At 33.1% G+C, this 17,964-nt stretch overlaps 1 protein-coding gene across 3 annotated transcripts in view; it reads left to right on the plus strand.

Moving 5' to 3' along the window:
• LOC118182622 (disintegrin and metalloproteinase domain-containing protein 11-like) overlaps window positions 1–17,964 on the plus strand; it is a 368,998-nt gene that overhangs the window by 296,741 nt on the left and 54,293 nt on the right. For all 3 annotated transcript variants that reach the window (XM_035351993.2, XM_085813274.1, XM_085813275.1), the window contains 5 exons: window positions 1,361–1,527; window positions 2,106–2,187; window positions 6,194–6,287; window positions 8,731–8,782; window positions 11,723–11,831. In XM_035351993.2, the coding sequence (XP_035207884.2) occupies window positions 1,361–1,527; window positions 2,106–2,187; window positions 6,194–6,287; window positions 8,731–8,782; window positions 11,723–11,831 (504 nt within the window). The remainder of the gene's footprint in view (window positions 1–1,360; window positions 1,528–2,105; window positions 2,188–6,193; window positions 6,288–8,730; window positions 8,783–11,722; window positions 11,832–17,964) is intronic.

Consider the following 17,964-nt stretch of genomic DNA (forward strand, 5'->3'; position numbering starts at 1 on the left):
TTCTATTTGAAAGATATCTTTTTTCACTATCACATAGGGCAGGATGTAGTGATGAAATAAAAATACACTGGTGGAAAATGAAATCCCGATGCCAAGAAGAGATCAGTTTAGAGGAATGAAATCTAAACAAAGCATTTGCCTAGGTCAGGGGTTCTCAACCTTTTTTGTCCCATGCACTCCTTTCACTGTTGCTAGAATATGATTTCCAAAAAACTCAAAGAAGACCCTTCTTTCCAAAAAAACTCAAAAAATTAATACATATAGTTATCTAGAATTAAATTATTTTTCAATGTGTTTTGTAAATTAATCAACAAAAAGTGTAAAAAATGCTGATAAATACAAAAACTTGAGTAAAAGTTTTTTTTTTTTTTTCATAAACTAAATCTAAATACTTAACCAATAAATAATTCACCCTGAAACTAAGAAATTCCTCTCAAGGGAGCAGTTTCTGGTTCAGAACCCCTATCTAAGTAACATGTTTATATGATTATTATTTCAAGATGACAGTCTTATGGTCTGTGCGAGAAGACCCATGCCAAAGTTTCAGCTTCCCTACTGATGAGTTTACTCTTAAAATTATTTTAATTCTGATTTTCTTAGTTAGGAGGAATGATTACAATCCAAAAGACACAAATTCTTATCCCCCCATGTGTATTTTTATTTAATTAATAATACTAACTTCCATTTTTGAACTGCTTATGTACCCATTTTTATATATACCAAATTTCATCTAAAGCAATTAGCTCCCTAAGATGTCCGCCTCTGAAAGTCAGAAGATTTATAACTGATACTGAATATTACCTCTCTGAGACAGTCACCTCCGAAGAAAACCAAAATCTTCTGGAACCGCAAGTGCTTATTTTATACAAGATCTGCGTAAAATGTTTCAAATCTGTCCAAACCTACATATTGCTCACGTCATTCATAAATAATAACATTTATGTGATACTAGAATCCCTTGGAGGAAAATATAGGACCTGTTTAGAAAATAAATAGCAAAGAAAATCTTTCTTTTAACTTCAACGTATAGCTTTAAAAATAAAAAAATTCACATTCACTTTTAATCTTGAAGGAATATGCTTTGTCCCCTAAAATGTTTTATTTTCTCTGCGTGTTTTTGATTTGATTAATGGAAGAAAGTATATGTGCAAGAAAATTGAGATGATGTATATGCTCATTATATCCCTTACAAAATAGAGAATTGGCCACAACTGGATTGTGTTAATGTAATTCCTTTAATTCTTCCTAACGATGTTATAATTTACAGCTTATTTTTTAAAACAATTATTCCTAAAATTTACTTATGAGTATGCTCACATACAGTATTAGGTGTTTCATGTTATAAGTAATTTTTTTTCAGTATTTTCGTACTGTGAATACTCGAGTATCTGTTGTTTATGTTGAAACCTGGGCTCATGGAGATCAAATGGAATTCAATAGTGATGTTCGACAAACCCTGCTCAGTTTCATGGAATATGCTTCCCGTAAACTGTACAAAGTTGCTAAGGATGCTACTCATTTATTAACGTAAGTCATGAAATTGATGCTAACAGTTTCTGGTTTTTATATTTTACAATAATTAGAAACATCTGTTATGCAGTCTTTCCATGTTTTGTGTCATTTAACAGTCCATTACATTATGCTAATAGAATATTTATCACCCAAATGAGCTAATTTCCTGTTTGCTTTCTGTGCAGTATAAGATCCGTATTTAATCTTGCAAATTAAAACTGTGCAGCGGCCAGTTTAAAAGTATTATAAGTACTTCTTAATAATATGTAGCTTTAATTTACATTTTAATAATATATTTAATTAATTTTATTCATTATATAGTTAAGAGGTATACTTTATTCTATGCTTAACTGATAGTTTTTGTAAGTATCTGTACTTCTGTAATTAGTAAAATATGTTTATAAAACCATGCATTAAATATCACAATAAAGGGTGATGATTTGTATATCACTTCCCCCCTCATTTTTTGCTGTTATTTTTTTTAAATGTATATATTTTTCTTAATTCTTGTGTATTTTTCCATGCTACTTTTTAATTTTTTACCCTGTTATGTATAATTAATTAGAAGTTTTAATTGTGCTCTACATCTTTAGAGGTCACAAATTTCGAGGGCATGAGGTTGGTATGGCAGTTCCTGACAGTATATGTACAGCAAAAGCCGTAGGAGTGAGCGAAGTAAGTATTCTTTACTTTTTCTGAACAGTTATTTTTAAGTTATTATATTGGGAAATGTTACACATTTTCTGCATTTTTCTGCAATTTTTTAAATGCTAATAATACAATTATTTAAATGTTAATAATGCAATTATTAACATTTAAAAAATTCCCAGCACACACTCTTTGTTATGCAGATATTTTGTCTGAGTGTTTATATGTAACAATTATTGCAAAAGAGCAGTTCTGGGATGTTTTAATTTATATTCTGAGACCCAGTTCTACTAAATGTGCAAGTATTCATCCACAAGTAACATTGTCAGAAAAAAATGTCCATCAATATTTGCTTTGTTTACTAAATGTTAGATAGCTGTTAGAAGAAAAGAGGGAAAGACTATCATTGTTTAATTGACCATAAAACATTTTCAGTATATTACATAGAAATGAGGTACTGCATGTGACTGTCTAAAAAATAGTTAAGACACTTCCTTGACAATTAAACTGTCTCAAATTGTTTGTTCCTACAAATTAAACTGTCTCAAATTAAGCTTCTGTGGAAAAATTTAGATCATTATTTAAGAGAGATTTATGAGCTATTATTTACAGAAAATAAAAATTAGCTTTTTGGTATTTTAACAAATGATCAAATTAATGCAACTGAAAATTTTTAGGAATGTGAAAAATCTGTGCTGTTTAAAACAAATACTTTCCTTTTTAATCAGTGTTATCTATATTTAAAACTGTATAAAACTATTCCAATCATGTGTGTAATCTGTGCTGAAATTTTATTTGAAATCACTGTATGTACCCACCAAGGAAAATATTTGTTAAATGCAGTCCACACAATACAGTCTTGAACATGCTTAACAAATTGTACTATTCTGTTATGAGCATTGTGCAGGAATTGAGAGGATTAAAAGCTCTATTTCTATTAAAAATATAGATTAAAACATGATTATAAATAATAACATTATATATACTTTCCGTATCATTAGTAGGAATACTGTATTAGTACTTGTTATTATTATGTTTTAATATTTAAGCATGTTTTGTACTAATGTTTGTTATAGCTTAAGCTATATATTATAATGTTGGTGTGACTTACTTGAAGACAATGCAATTTTTTTAAACCAAAAAATATTTCAAATATAATATTCAATATAATATTGTTGCATTTTTCTTTTACTTCTTCTGATACCAGTTGTTATGTTATTTTCTTCCTTCACAATTGTACGGGATTCGTAGATTTGGAGTGAATAACGATGACACTTGATGAAGTATCGAAACACACTTTATTTAGCCAATGTTAATCAGGATGTTAATCAGGAGAGCTCCAATAAAACTTTTTACAGTTGTCGAACTGTTATAAACACGTTGACACATTCAGCGACACAGCCTTCACACTGTCAGGCAATAATGGTGGAGACAGCTTCACTGCAAAGCACCAGAGTACAGCTTCCGACTCTGTTTGGTCGTTCTCGGATCTCCACGTACTCTCGAGACTCTCCACGCAATGCACTTGATGATACACAAGAGTATAGCTCTCAACTCAGCACAGTCTAAGATAAAACTCGACGATGCACTAAAAGACTCTCGATGCACTCAATGACCAACTCGACGCTAGACTTCGAGACACTCGCTCAATGACTGACTATCACTCGCTAGACGAGGCACACGCACACTGACAGCATTCAGCTTGTGTTCGAGAACATTCTGGGCTAAACTGGTAAGAATTCATTCCAGAAGGTTCTCCATCCATCCATGGTATATCGTCAGTTTTGTCGTCAAATGGGCGATTTCTCGCCAAATGTGGCAACCCTGCCTTCCCTTGTCATTTTTATGGCAAACCTAAAACTGCTTTGCAGGTAAGCTATCTCACCGCGCATGTACAACTGCCCCCTCCCAAGGACTGCACATCCTGGGCAGTACAACCCTTGGTCAGAAGCCAAATTCGATGCAATCGAAACGTTTTAAAACATACAGATAACATAACTAAAGAAACAAACATTTATACTACATACAAACTTTACACAGAAACTAGGAAAAAAAACTCATGCACAAGCATTGCAAAGCATTATAAAAATTAATTACAAAAAAACAGTTATATATAGTGAAATAAATGTAAAAGATATGAACTACCATATTTATTTATTACGTGCTTCACCAGTAGGTACCCTACGGAATGAGAAGCACTAAATACTTTGGCCATAGTATGGGGCTAATCTGTCATAATGAACAACCTTGGGTTTTGAATTGGGGGATTTATGGATCCGTATCACAACGTAATTCAATCTGTTGAGGACTGTATAGGGACCCTCCCAATGCGACTGCAGTTTGGGAGAAACGCCCTTACGATGACTTGGATTCCACAGCCAAACCTTGTCGTGTTCCTGGAATTGATGTTCGGTGGCTCTTGCGTCGTATCTCTTCTTCATCCTGTCTGTCGAGATGTTGATCCGCTCTCGAGCAAACCTGTGTTCTGTTTCCAACCGGGCCTGGAGGTCTTGCACATCCTCCTCAGGCGAGGAATGTACATCCGGAGGGCGGCCGAAGAGCAGGTCACTTGGCAGACGGAGATCGGGACCGAAGAGCTTCTGTGATGGAGAATAGCCAGTGCTTTCGTGGACGGCACTACAGTAAGCAAGCAGGAACAGGGGTAGTTGCGACTCCAGTCTTCTTGGTTTTCGGAAACCATGAGTGAGAGTTGGTTCAGGATGATACAGTTAAACCTCTCTCCACCATGCCATCAGACTCGGATGTAACGGGGTCATCTGCGTTTTCTTGATTTCCAACAAGTCGCAGAGTCCCTTGAACACAGCCAAAGTGAAGTTCCTGCATTGGTCAGAATGAATCTGGAGGGGGATCCCACTTCTGACACCAGTTGTTACGTTTATCCTTTTCTGACACCAGTTGTTGCGTTATTTTCTTCGTTCAGGTTCATATGGGGGTTCGTGGATTTGGAGTGAATAACGACGACACTTGATGAAGTATCGAAACACACTTTATTTAGCCAATGTTAATCAGGAGAGCTTCAATAACACTTTTTACAGTTGTCGAACTGTTATAAACACGCTGACATGTTCAGGGACACAGCCTTCACACTGTCAGGCAATAATGGTGGAGACAGCTTCACTGCAAAGCACGATGAAGTATCGAAACACAACTTATTTGCCAGTTTTGTTAGAACAGCTCCAAAACACGTTTTACAGTCATCGATGAACTACTATAAACACGCTGACATAATCAGCGACACAGCCTTCAGGTTATCAGGCTATCACGGTGGAGACAGCTTCACTGCAAAGCACCAGAGTACAGCTCCCGACTCTGCTCGATCGTTCTTGGAACTCCACATACTCTCGAGATTTTCCACGCTACAACTCGCGATGCACTTGACGACACACAGAGCATGCTCCCGACTCTTTTGTTCAGTCATTCCCGGAGTTCAACACGCTCTCTCGACAATGCACTAAGAGAGTCCTTCAGTGCACTCGATGACCAACTCGGCGCTAGACTTCGAGACACTCGCTCAATGACTGACTATCAGCTCGCTAGACGAGGCACACCTACACACTGACTGCGGACCATCAGGGTTTATATAGCTTTCGGCTTGTGTTCGAGAACATTCTGGGCTAAACTGGTAAGATTTCGTTCCAGAAGGTTCTCCGTCCGTCCATGGTATGTCGCCAAATGAGCGATTTCTTACCAAATGTGGCAACCCTACCTTCCCTTGCTATTTTTATGGGAACCCTAAAACTGCTTTTCGGGGAAGCTATCTCACTGCGCCTGTAAATTTCGTAACAGTATTACTTTCTGGTCTCTCTTGTATATCAGTAAGAAAATAATTTGTGTTATAAATGATTTCAATTTGCATTTTTAAGATTATTTTGAACTTTTTATTGTGTGTCATTATATTCTGTCTTATGTATTTAATTCTCATGAGTGTATTATTATGTATGTATGATTAGAAAATGAATAAGCTGAGCATATCCTTTTGTTAATTATATTTTTTTACCTATGATTTGTTTAGGATTCCAGCATTTATGAACCCCATTTAATTGCAAGTACAATGACTCATATGTTAGGGCATAATATTGGAATGAGCCATGATCATTACAATGGAAGTAAGTTTGGAGAGTGCTTTTAGCATTCATTAAGTCTAAATAGTAAATTAATTTAAATTTATCACATTAAAAAAATAATAGTTTTCTTTATATATATTGTACGTGCATTTTCACTGTCATTGATGATGTAACTCATCAGTAGACTGACTTTTGCCTTCCAAAATATGGCAATAAATAATCCTTGATACTTTTTTTTATGCCTTCCAAAAATTAAAGATCTCTATTGATTTTTTGTGGTATAATTTAAAGAATACAATGCATGATTACAGAGATAGGTATCTATTAGAAAGGTAAGTAAATAAAATGATACAATCCTAGCTTGTAATTTACATATATCTAAGAGTTTGCATTTGTACATAAAAAAATAGTTAACAAGTTAAGTCAACAACTAGAGGTTTCTATTCAATTCAAGATAGGAGTATATTTATGCTAAGTAATTAAAATTGAATGAAATTTTGAAAAAATAAAATAAAAAGATGCAATTATTGATTTGTGTATTGATATAATTAGCTAAATTTAGAGAGGGTTTAATTTCTGCAGATTTTTGGGAAATTTTGAAATTTCTTTCAGATGTTATTTTTACTGAGAATAGACTTTGTATAATCATGATGAACTTAAAATTACTCTGTTATGGACCATGCATATTTTTTGGCATATTTTATTGTATGTTTTAAAATTAGTATTTGAATAATTTAAATTACGTAGCGTATTCGGAAACTAAGTACCGTTTCATTCTAGCGCCGTCACAGCGCTGTGGTAGGTGTCCCGCGCATGCGCACTAGTCTTTCTTGTTCACTGACTTTCAATTGTCGCCATTTTGGTTGCTCTATGTTGTGTTTTCAGTTTGCTGTGCTCATTCAAAATGTTTAAGACAATTAGTTCTCCCGCTGACTGTGAGATTCGTGCCGTGATTAAATTTTTGAATGCGAGGAATGTTAAACCAGCCGAAATTTATCGTCAAGTGACAGAAGTTTACGGTGAACACGCGATAAGTGATGGAATGGTGAGAAAGTGGGTAAGAATGTTTAATGCAGGTTGAACAAATGTCCACGCCGAGGCTCGGAGTGGTTGGCCTTCTGTTATCACCAATGATTTGGTAAGGAAAGTTGATGAAGCAATTCATGAGAACAGATGCTTCACAATGACAACTCACATGCTGCACATGAAGCACGAGCTTGGTGGCAAGCGCTTTGGATCTGACGATGACACGAAAAATGCTGTGTAGTCATGGTTATCGAAACTGGCGGGAAGTTTCTTTGACGATGGTATACAAAAACTGGTCACCCGCTATGACAAGTGTTTGATCATTGGCGGAAACTATGTTGAAAAATAGTTTAAGACATGTATTTTCATGTAAAAATAAAATTGGATTTGAAAAAATTGTTTTACTTTTTTTTTTCTCAAAACGGTGCTTAGTTTCCGAATACGCCTCGTACTTTATTAGCAGTTCTTGAATTCAAGATTTGTATTATGTAAAGTATTAATAATAAATAAAAGTTTCATATTATCAGTCTGAATTTTATGAATTTGAGAGGTTAAAAGTGTTAAAAATGTTTGCTACCTTCGCCCGTAAAATAAATTACATGAATTTTGTGGTAGGATAAGTTTTTTAGGGAAAAAAATAGAAAATTTCATGAATTTAAATTCAGGTCAAAGTTTGTGGATTTGCTAGAAGACAAAATAAGTATTTTCATATTATCATTAGATTTTGGGAAGATAAAATGTTGCCCAAACATCCTGTGATATATTATAAAAAGTTCAAGGGTTTAAAAGGTATGTTAAAAATATGCTTCATTTTTATCTTTGAGTTCATGAGTCAGACTATATAGTACTTCACTGTCAATTAAAAATAATTTGAAAAATAATGGGTGAAACTATTGCATGTGAATGAGTGTAGAAATAAATACATATTGGTTTTGGTAACAAAATCAAGGATAAAAAAAAAAATCATTTATTTTAACTTTAGTATTTTTAGGAACAATAAGACTAGACTCCTGTAATACTGTCTTTTCAAAAATATGTGAGGTATTTAACAGAATAGGAACTGTATTATCGATGTGCATTTTCATTTCTCTGTATTAAAAAAAAGTTTGCTCTTGGTAGCTACAAACAAGTACATTCTTGAAAAAGGGAAACTATATCTATCTTAATAGGCATTAATTTTTTCAGTTGAAATCAACACAAAAGAATGAATTATGTTATTTATTAATATTCAAGATGACACACACACACACACATATATATATATATATACTTTTACATCTGTGAAGCATTTACTTATTTGTTTTATGGAAATTTAAATTAATTCAGAAGAGTGTTTGAAATGCATGCTTAAAATTGTATGGAATTAATGCTTTTGGAAATTAAATAATATTTATTTTTTCTGAAGAATGTTCTCTCATCCAGTTTCATGCATGTTTGATAATTTTTCTTTTGCTTGCAGCTGATTGTAAATGTGATGATTGGTGGGGATGTATCATGGCACAAACTATATTGTAAGTTGTTAATAAAATATCTTCATATTATAATGTATGGAAAAGAACTCTTTGTTTTTATTTACATATAAAATATTTTTTAAGCTTTTGCAAGTTAAAAAAATGAATTACTTAATATCCCAGGTATTTTATTTTTTCTCAGATTCAGCATACTTTCAGTTACTTTTCCACATAGTTTTCAGTACTATTAGGTTAAACAAATGTTATCATAGAATTAGACAACTTTCTATTGATCATTGCTGTAAAAGTGGGCCACCTTAGAGGGTAACCATTTTTGATCTGTTGTTTTGAGTACTTCAATGATTTGGAAATACTTGACAGTGAGGAATACTTCTATATATTAGTGTCTTGCCCTAGAATGGTTTATGCTTCATGCATGTGCAATAGGCATAGTTTCAGCATGGTAACCTTTGTCACTCAGCCAAAGAACATCTATGTATGTTTGGCTTGTCGATGAATTCACAGTTCAGACTTCAGCGATGCGTAAGTGAAGTGCTGTAAAGTGTGTGAAATGTGTTCCCTTTGTGCCCAATTATGCAAGCAATTATTTACTGGGGACTTAAAAAAGCGTATGGGGTGAGCTTTGTGCCCAACTATGGGAGAATTTATTTACTAGGGAATTGGAAAAGCATATGAGGAAATTAGACTTTATTCTTTTTTTCACTCAATTTGATGTTTATGAACTGTTTAAATTAATGCTGTAAGTTTTTGTAACAAGCAATAATCATTTAACTTAACCTTATTTTACATTTATTTTTAAATATATTTTTGTTTGATATTTCATCTTGTATTTCATGCTTTCCACAAAGTCGTATCTCATCCTAGAAAATAATTCCTGAGAGCTTAACATAATAAATTAATTTAACCTTATTTTAGACATTTGTTTTTATTTCATATTTACAATTATCATGAAAGTTCATCTTTTAACAAGCATTCAGCAAAATAATATACTTTGGTCCTTTATTTTCATATTCTTGATTACATTATAGTGGTAATCCAAAAAGTAATCGAAAATAGGTCTTCAAACATTCCAAACATACAAAATTATCTTTCATACTAATGACGATAAATATAAGAAATCAGTAACAGCTTAACTTTTTCAACACTTCAAGCTTCTTTCTCAGGCTTAATTTCCACAGCGTGACAAAATTTAGTGGAATAACATGTATTTAGTTGCCAATCTCATGATACATCGCCAATTCTGCATAATGGATGCCAGCCAAGAACTGCAATGAAACTTGTCATTGTGCATGCATGAAACACAAGCCATGCTGGGGCTAGACACTACTATTCTATATCCAGAAAGATATAATCATGTCAGCTCTAGGCTAGATTAGTAGCTACTAATATCCATAGGCTACAGTCTAAAAATACAACCCGAACTTCTGTCTGAGAGCAGTATGGGGCATTTCTTCATTGTGAAGCGAGAGAATTATGGCAGACAGCATGGCTTAATATTTATTTTGGATGGCACTGTTGGTTTTCTCAAGATCTAAAAATATACAGTAGCATTAATTTTTGCATTCTGCAGCATAAAATCCACCAGGAAAACATTTCATCTATCATATATTGTGATTATCATAACCTTATGAGATGGGATTTTCTGTTTAAATTTCACTCTTATAAAGATGGGTCTATCTGTTTCAATTCACTCTTATCTGAGATCATGTATGTATATATTCCACTGACTGCTGCTTGGATTCAAGGGCCACATGAGACATTCATGTCTCATTTCCTATGGCACCATAACCCAACAGTTCATTGCTTTTCTCATGGTGTAGGATCAAAAATGTCAAAACAAATGGTTAATTTGTTTGCTTTCTGTTTCTTGATAAATATCCATAGAAATTCCTCAAGAAAGCAATTTTCTGCGGCCAAGTTTTCTGTAATACTTTTGCTGAGTTACAGTTTTGCTTTGTCACAATTTACTGTGAAACTTGTGGGAAATTTACTGATAGCAGAGACTTGATCAGCTTTCTGCTTTTGTGAATCTGTTTACATAAGATTATCCAAGATTCAGAGGACCAATCTGTGGATGATTCTACATGCATATTGCCCTGGCTTTCTTTAAACAACCTCGCCTATTTATGAACATTTTGATCACTAATAGCTCTTGGGCCATACATTTCATAGGTATGGCATTAATCATCTGACATCTGGCATTGTCACATTTTATATAGTAAGGAAGTAGCTGACAGGCCTTCTCTTATAAATGATAGATTTCTTGATATTATTTATGTCTTATTTTTTGTTGTAAGGAAGCAGATGACAGATTGCTTGATCTTATTTAATCTTTCCATCATGCAAGACAAAGCATACATACTGCCAACAGATTTCAAGATGTGATCAATTTGTTTACATACGAAGAAGTTGAAGACACTGCACATGTGTAAAAATGAAGAATATGCAATACTTTATAATATATTGACAAACATTCCTTAATTAAAATGTTTCCTGCACGTATTCAAACAACTAGTTTTGTTTTTAAACTTTTTGATTTATTTTTTAAGCTTTTATTTTTAAGAATAGTTTCATATTAAGCATTTAACAATATAGATGGTAATAAAAGTGAGTAAGTAGATGATAATAAAAGTGTGTTCTATATATTATAGATAAATATTATGTTTTTGTGTTGCATCATTTTCAGTTTAGGTTATTGTGTGATATTCTGACAAGCAATTTAGTTCAAAGGAATTAAAATTTAATTCATGAATAATTGCATATGATATTATATATAGTAAATATCTTTTAAAGAAACAGTTTTGAAATCTTTTGTGCAATGTTCCATTTATGTAAATGCATAAATAAAATTATTTTAGTAGCTGCTTAGATATTTAATAAAACATGGAAATTGAGTACTATATGCAGAATGACTGATTAATTAAATTGATTGTATCTCTTTTTATTTTTTAACTATCATTTCCATTTTTTTAATTTCAGAGGCGTTAACAAAATCCAGCCATATCATTTTTCAACATGTAGTTTACAAGATTACATAAATGCCCTTCGAATAGGCCATGGTATCTGTTTATTCAACAAACCAAATCAGGTGAGCAGTTTATGAATTTGTCCAGATACTCAAATATATGATTTCAATTGCTTATTCATTTAATGTACTGTTTATGGTACTGTTAATTGTTTTTCATATGCTGAGTGGCATCTAAGAAACTTTACCAGATTATTTGAAATTTCCCCCATTTACCTTGATTTTTTATTAAGGGTGTCCATGAAAAACTTATGAAAAAAGTTTAACAAATATTTAATGTAGAAATTAATGTGGTTATTGCATTGTGATTTGTACTGATATTTTAAAAGTACTGTACGTTTCCAAATATAAGCCAAGAGTGTGTTGTTTTCTTCCTAAATTTACCCAAAATTTAAAATCCATATATAATCCCAAATGAAAATATATATATATATATATATATATATATAATGTTTAAACATGCCTCAATGAGGGTGAAAATGTTGCCAAGTAAGTAATATGAATGGAATATTTTCCAATCAGATACCTGCAAATGCCAACAATGATAGTTTTAATTTTAGTAACACTATCTGAAGCTAGTGCAACTAGCGTATTTATTCCGTTCATTTGCTGTATTCTATATGATTTGTGGTATCTCAATATCTGTGCTAGTCTTCTGTGCCATTTTATTTTTGACTGAAAGATAAATGGGAAAGAAACTGCAAATTTCAAACTATAGATGATCATGTTAACTGAACAACAGTATGGCTGCTCTGCATTTTTTCATAAATGGAAATCAAGTTCTAGAGTAGAGAAAGTTGGATAAAAGTTTTGCCAATGTGAGATATTTTGTTTTGGTGGCGACACAGCAACCTGCATTATAAACAGTTTCTGAAATAAAACAACTCATTTTATTAAATTTAATGATTTATTTCATTTAAAATTAATTTTCTTCCTAAATTTAAGAAACATAAACTAAAGGAATAAAAAAACTTGATATTTAGTTATTTATCTTTTCTGTTTTTTTTCGAGATTAACAGATCCACATATAAACCAATCTCCATAACTTAGCTTTACAAAAAGTTCCCAAAATTCTCAGCTTATACACAGTAATATACAATAAATGGAAAAGAGTTACAGAAAAATTTGAATATGCTTTAGGGCAGGCTTCCACAACCTATGACCCATGAGTCCTCAAGTAACCCACTTGTACTAATTCAGAAGTCAAACAACAAAAATCAGCGTTATATTCACAAAATTTTCACAGGACTAGTTTCGATGGTTTTACCGAACCATCATCTTCAGCTGCAAAACCGCAAATTAGGAAATAATGATTAGATTCATCTAATCATTATTTCCTATCTTGTTCATTTGCGGTTTTGCAGCTGAAGATGATGGTTCGGTAAAACCATCGAAACTAGTCCTGTGAAAATTTTGTGAATATAACACTGATTTTTGTTGTTTGACTTCTGAATTAGTATTTGTTCGGCGTGTTATTGTGTCTTAATTAACCCACTTGTGTTTTGAAAATAAAGTATAATGTATAAAAATAAATTTATAAGATATTTTCTCTTCCTTTCCTCATTGTTTTCGTGGTGTAACTGGATAACATGTCCAGCTAGCATCAGAAGGTCCACTGTTCAAATCCTTGGCATTGCTGATTTCTTCAGTTTCTTGACTTCTAAAAGGACTTTACGAGTGGCAACTGAACTAAAAGGTGTGGGCTATAATTTGTCATCAACAGGATTTGACAGTTAGGTCCCCTCATTCCAAGTCAACTGTTAAAAGAAGGAGTACTATAATGTATTTTCTCCTTCCTTTTCACATGCCTTCGTGGTATGCTTGTATTCATCTTAGGATGACTTGATAAAGCCAAATTTGGCGACATTTAAATTGATGTCACAAGTCATCAGGGGTGTCACTGATATTGAAGAGAAAGATAAAGTTCTTTTAGTTGTGTTTACATTTAAAGTTTAAACCATATTGTAATTATTTTCCCAATAAAATTTATCTTATTAGTCACAAAAAGAAACTTTTAAAATAAAAAAACTACTGAACCAAAATAACTTTATTTACCCATTTTGGTTAATTTTGACAGGAAGGAAAAAAAAAAAAAAAAAAAAAAAAAAAAAAACGAGTTGCCGACACCTAATTTAGACACTAATCTTGTATTAACATAGCAGAGTGTGGGAGACGGTTGCAGTTTGATGAGACACAACTTTTTAGCTAACGTCAAAATACAACTCTTTAGCTAACATTAACACACTAATGAAAAAGCAAAACAATTCTGGCATATCACAGTGCTTGTTGGTATTTGCAACAACAATTGAAAGAGGTCAAGTTCATTCTGCACTATTCTTTCAGGTGAACAAAAGTTGTGGAATTCTTTTTCCCAGCTATGTATATCACAAATGCAATAAAGCACCTTGATTTTTGGTATATGTATCATTCTTTTTCATCACTTCTTTCCTAGACATATTGTATTTTTCATCAGTATATGAAGTATAGTGCACAGGATTTATTTCTGAACCTGACCTTTTTGTATATAGTATTGATTTTTCCTTTTCTTTCAAAAATTGTTGCTACTTATAACAAATACATTATTTCTTAGTGCAGGGATTCACAACTCTTTTCTAGTATCAACCCCATTTAAAAGAATGGTTTTCTTCATTGACCCTCTTATGTTTTTCTTTAGAATATGCAGTGTTGTGAGACTCTACCTGAATTTCAATCATTCAGTCAATCCTCCATTAAAAAAATGGAGTGGGGGAAGATTTAATAATCAAAATAAATCAAGCAGTCCATCTCAGTATGAAAACATGGCACATCTTGCCTTTTGTTTTTAATCTTTTAAACATAAGCAAATATCCGGTGTTGCCAAACTGTGAAAAATAAACTTTCGGAGAGCTGCTTGTGACATCTTCTCCCACCTTTTGATTTATGGCAAATGGGACATAACTCAAACTACAACCAATGTACAATACAAATCCAAATATAATATACTTAACAAGGCAATTAAACAATAGTACAGTTGTGCATAAAACTAATTATAAGGCAAAGATTTTACAATTGTCCTACCACTCCTAGTTTTAACTATTTTATCAGAAGTCTTCAAATTAATGTCTTTTGTGGCATGAATATTAAATTGTTTTTGCTTAGGTGGAAACAAGTTCTCTTCTACCATCATTTTTAAAGAATACGGTTGTTGCACAGGATGGATCAATTCATGTGCAGCTGTTTTCACTTTCACAACTCTTAACATAATTATCTTGACTCTGGAATACTTCAATAACTCGACCAATGGCCCATTCAGTCCCTTTTTCTAATTACTTTCTACAAGTATCATTATCTTTGTTACTGGTGACAGGTGAGAGCAGGTCCGGACGGCTTACATAGACTAATCAGGTATCGTCCGGATCCCGCAACTATCTGAAGCTACACTCCGAAAACAATACAAGGGCAAAATATAGATTTTTCTGCATGCGGAATCAAACACTTTCCTGGCTACATCACATGTTAACACTTTGCTACACATACTCGCTACAATATACATTTCATAATATGCATTGCGTTGATTACTTAAGGCACATTTACAACTCAATGCTACACTTAATACACTATATATTCTTTGCAACATATTACACTAAACATTATTCTTGACAATTCAACATAGATTCTGAACAATGTAATTGTTTAAATAAGACATAACTGGATTATATAGTACATAACTTCCTTATATAAGACAGACTTAAATAAATAACTTGATACAACAGATAAATAAAGAGCTCTTAAATAAAGAGCAAAATTGCACATTACAAACAAATTACACATTTTGCAGACAGAAATACTCGTTTCTTACTTTGTGCTGTACTTATAATATACAAAATACAGATTTAAGACACAGTACAGCCCATATTACTTTTAATTAAATAACATGTTAAAATTTAACTGTGGCATAAATTTTGCTGTATTCTTAAAACATACCAAAAATAACATTCTACTGGTTACATTGCACCTTAACATACTGCTATATATAAAACACTCAATACACTAAAATTTTTATTATAATACATATTACATTGAACATTGCACTATAAATAGGAAACCTTGCAAAACTCATTTCTACACTTAATGCACTGTGTGTATTGGCTACATATTACATTGAACATTACTCTTGATTAAATAATATAGGCAGTGGTAGTAACTCTTTGTTATATACAACATAATTGTTAATACAAAAAGCTTATAAAAACACTGTTAGAAATACACATTGAGGGGGAAAAAATTACAGATTAAATTAATTGCAGTTAAAAAATTACATGTGCTAGATACATTAAATACCGTATTTACCATGCACTATACATTTCATAATATGCACGTTAACACACTGCTATATATAAATCACTCAATATACTAAAATTCACAGAATGCAATAATATTTACATACATATAACTACTATAATATTTACATTCTGTGCTCTTGAATACATTAAGTTGTAGTACTACAGTTATAATTACTATGCTTCCTGCAGCTCAAAGCATAGCTCTGCATGCTACGAGCACTTACACATTTTACCAAGGTACTATACACAGTGTGCTATACAATACATTATTCACAATACGCTACACAATATTCTATTTATAAAATGCACATGCTGACAATATTGCACCCATGCATTAATATGCTCATTACAAATATACATAATTAAACTATTTACATTTGGATAATACTAAATCATATTTACATTTGTTTTTCATGTTATCAGCCTAGTGTTACTCTGTGTACTGACTCAAGACGGGCTTCTTGGAGAAGCCACTGGAAACCAGTGTGCATTGATGCTTTGAATCTCTGCGAAATTTAAGTCTGTTATTGTGGGCTGCATAATTCTAGTCCTAGTGCTTCAAGTTTGTTCATAATGCTTTTGAGCTTTTTGAGATAGGCCAGCTGCTTAATGAAGAAGCATTTATACACAATGTCAGTATCAGGAAGCCTCATGTGCCATTCTTCCATCAGAGGGCAAGACATAACATAATGATCAGGTGTACCTACTTCATTACAGACACAATGATCAGTTGTTGATATATCCCTTTGATAGAAATATTGGGGAAATGGTCCATGGCCTGTAATGAAACGGGAAAGAAAAGGACCTGAGATGAGGCCTTGCGATATAGATTCCCATTCCTCTTGCCATTGTTGCTGCGATTTAATGTGACAGACTTGCTTCAGGTAAGATTTGAGAAGTTTGATCTGGACATCATGCGCACCGATATTCTTTGCAGTTTTCTTTGCAAGAGTGTCTGCATCCTCATTGCCCCTGTGGCCCGCGTGCGCATTAATCTATAAAACCTGGATGTTGCAGTCTTGCGCATTTTCTTTGAGCAGGCATTGCATATCTGCTATGATCGGTGATGGATGGAATGGATCATGAAGAGCGAAGATTGCCGACTGACTATCTGAGAAAATGCAAAGTTCTTGGTCAACAAACTTCATAGCTGTTGTTATAGCCTGGTGCAATGCTACTGCTTCAGCTTGGAATACCGATCTATTAAGTCCAAGGTATCCTTTCCATGTGTCTAAGACTTTATCATGATAATGAGAAATAAAAGTGCAGCCTGCCTCTTCGTTGATTTTTGAGCCATCAGTGAATATGCTGATGGTATTTGCACTGCCTGTGTCTCTTACCCGTAAATCCTGAGACATAGAGGTATGGGCACGAATGCCCAACCCATAAATAGCAGGATGAACTTTCAGCTGAGAATTTTTGTTCTCAAAGTCTGATAATACAAATGTAGTTCCCCTAAATGAGGCTGACTTCCTAAGAAGCATGACAGTAGAGACAGTTGCCTCTTGTAATGCGGCTATTGGCAGAGGAGTAAGTCCAGCTAGAACCGCTGCTGTGGCCATTGTATTGTATGTTTTCGTGATAGCAAGGACAAAAGGTCGTTGGATGCTATTAAGTAAATTCAATTTCCTCGCAGTCATGGGTAGGGCCCAAATAGCTGCCCCATACAAAACTATTTTTTCTACTACTCTTTTGTAAATAGTGTTGAGGATGTGGGGGTCGTAATCACCAATCTTTGCTCTGCGTATTTTTAATTCTAGTCACTATTCTTGTGGCTTTGACCCTTTGGGCTTGCAAGTGAGGAATCCAAGTGAAGTTTTCATCCAAGATGAGGCATCTTGACTCTTGACTCACTCCTCTTAGCTTGATGCACG

The sequence above is a fragment of the Stegodyphus dumicola genome, chromosome 3 (genome assembly GCF_044657685.1).
Source record: "Stegodyphus dumicola isolate Sdum_Otavi_A_Nest chromosome 3, ASM4465768v1".
NCBI classification, from domain to species: domain Eukaryota; kingdom Metazoa; phylum Arthropoda; class Arachnida; order Araneae; family Eresidae; genus Stegodyphus; species Stegodyphus dumicola.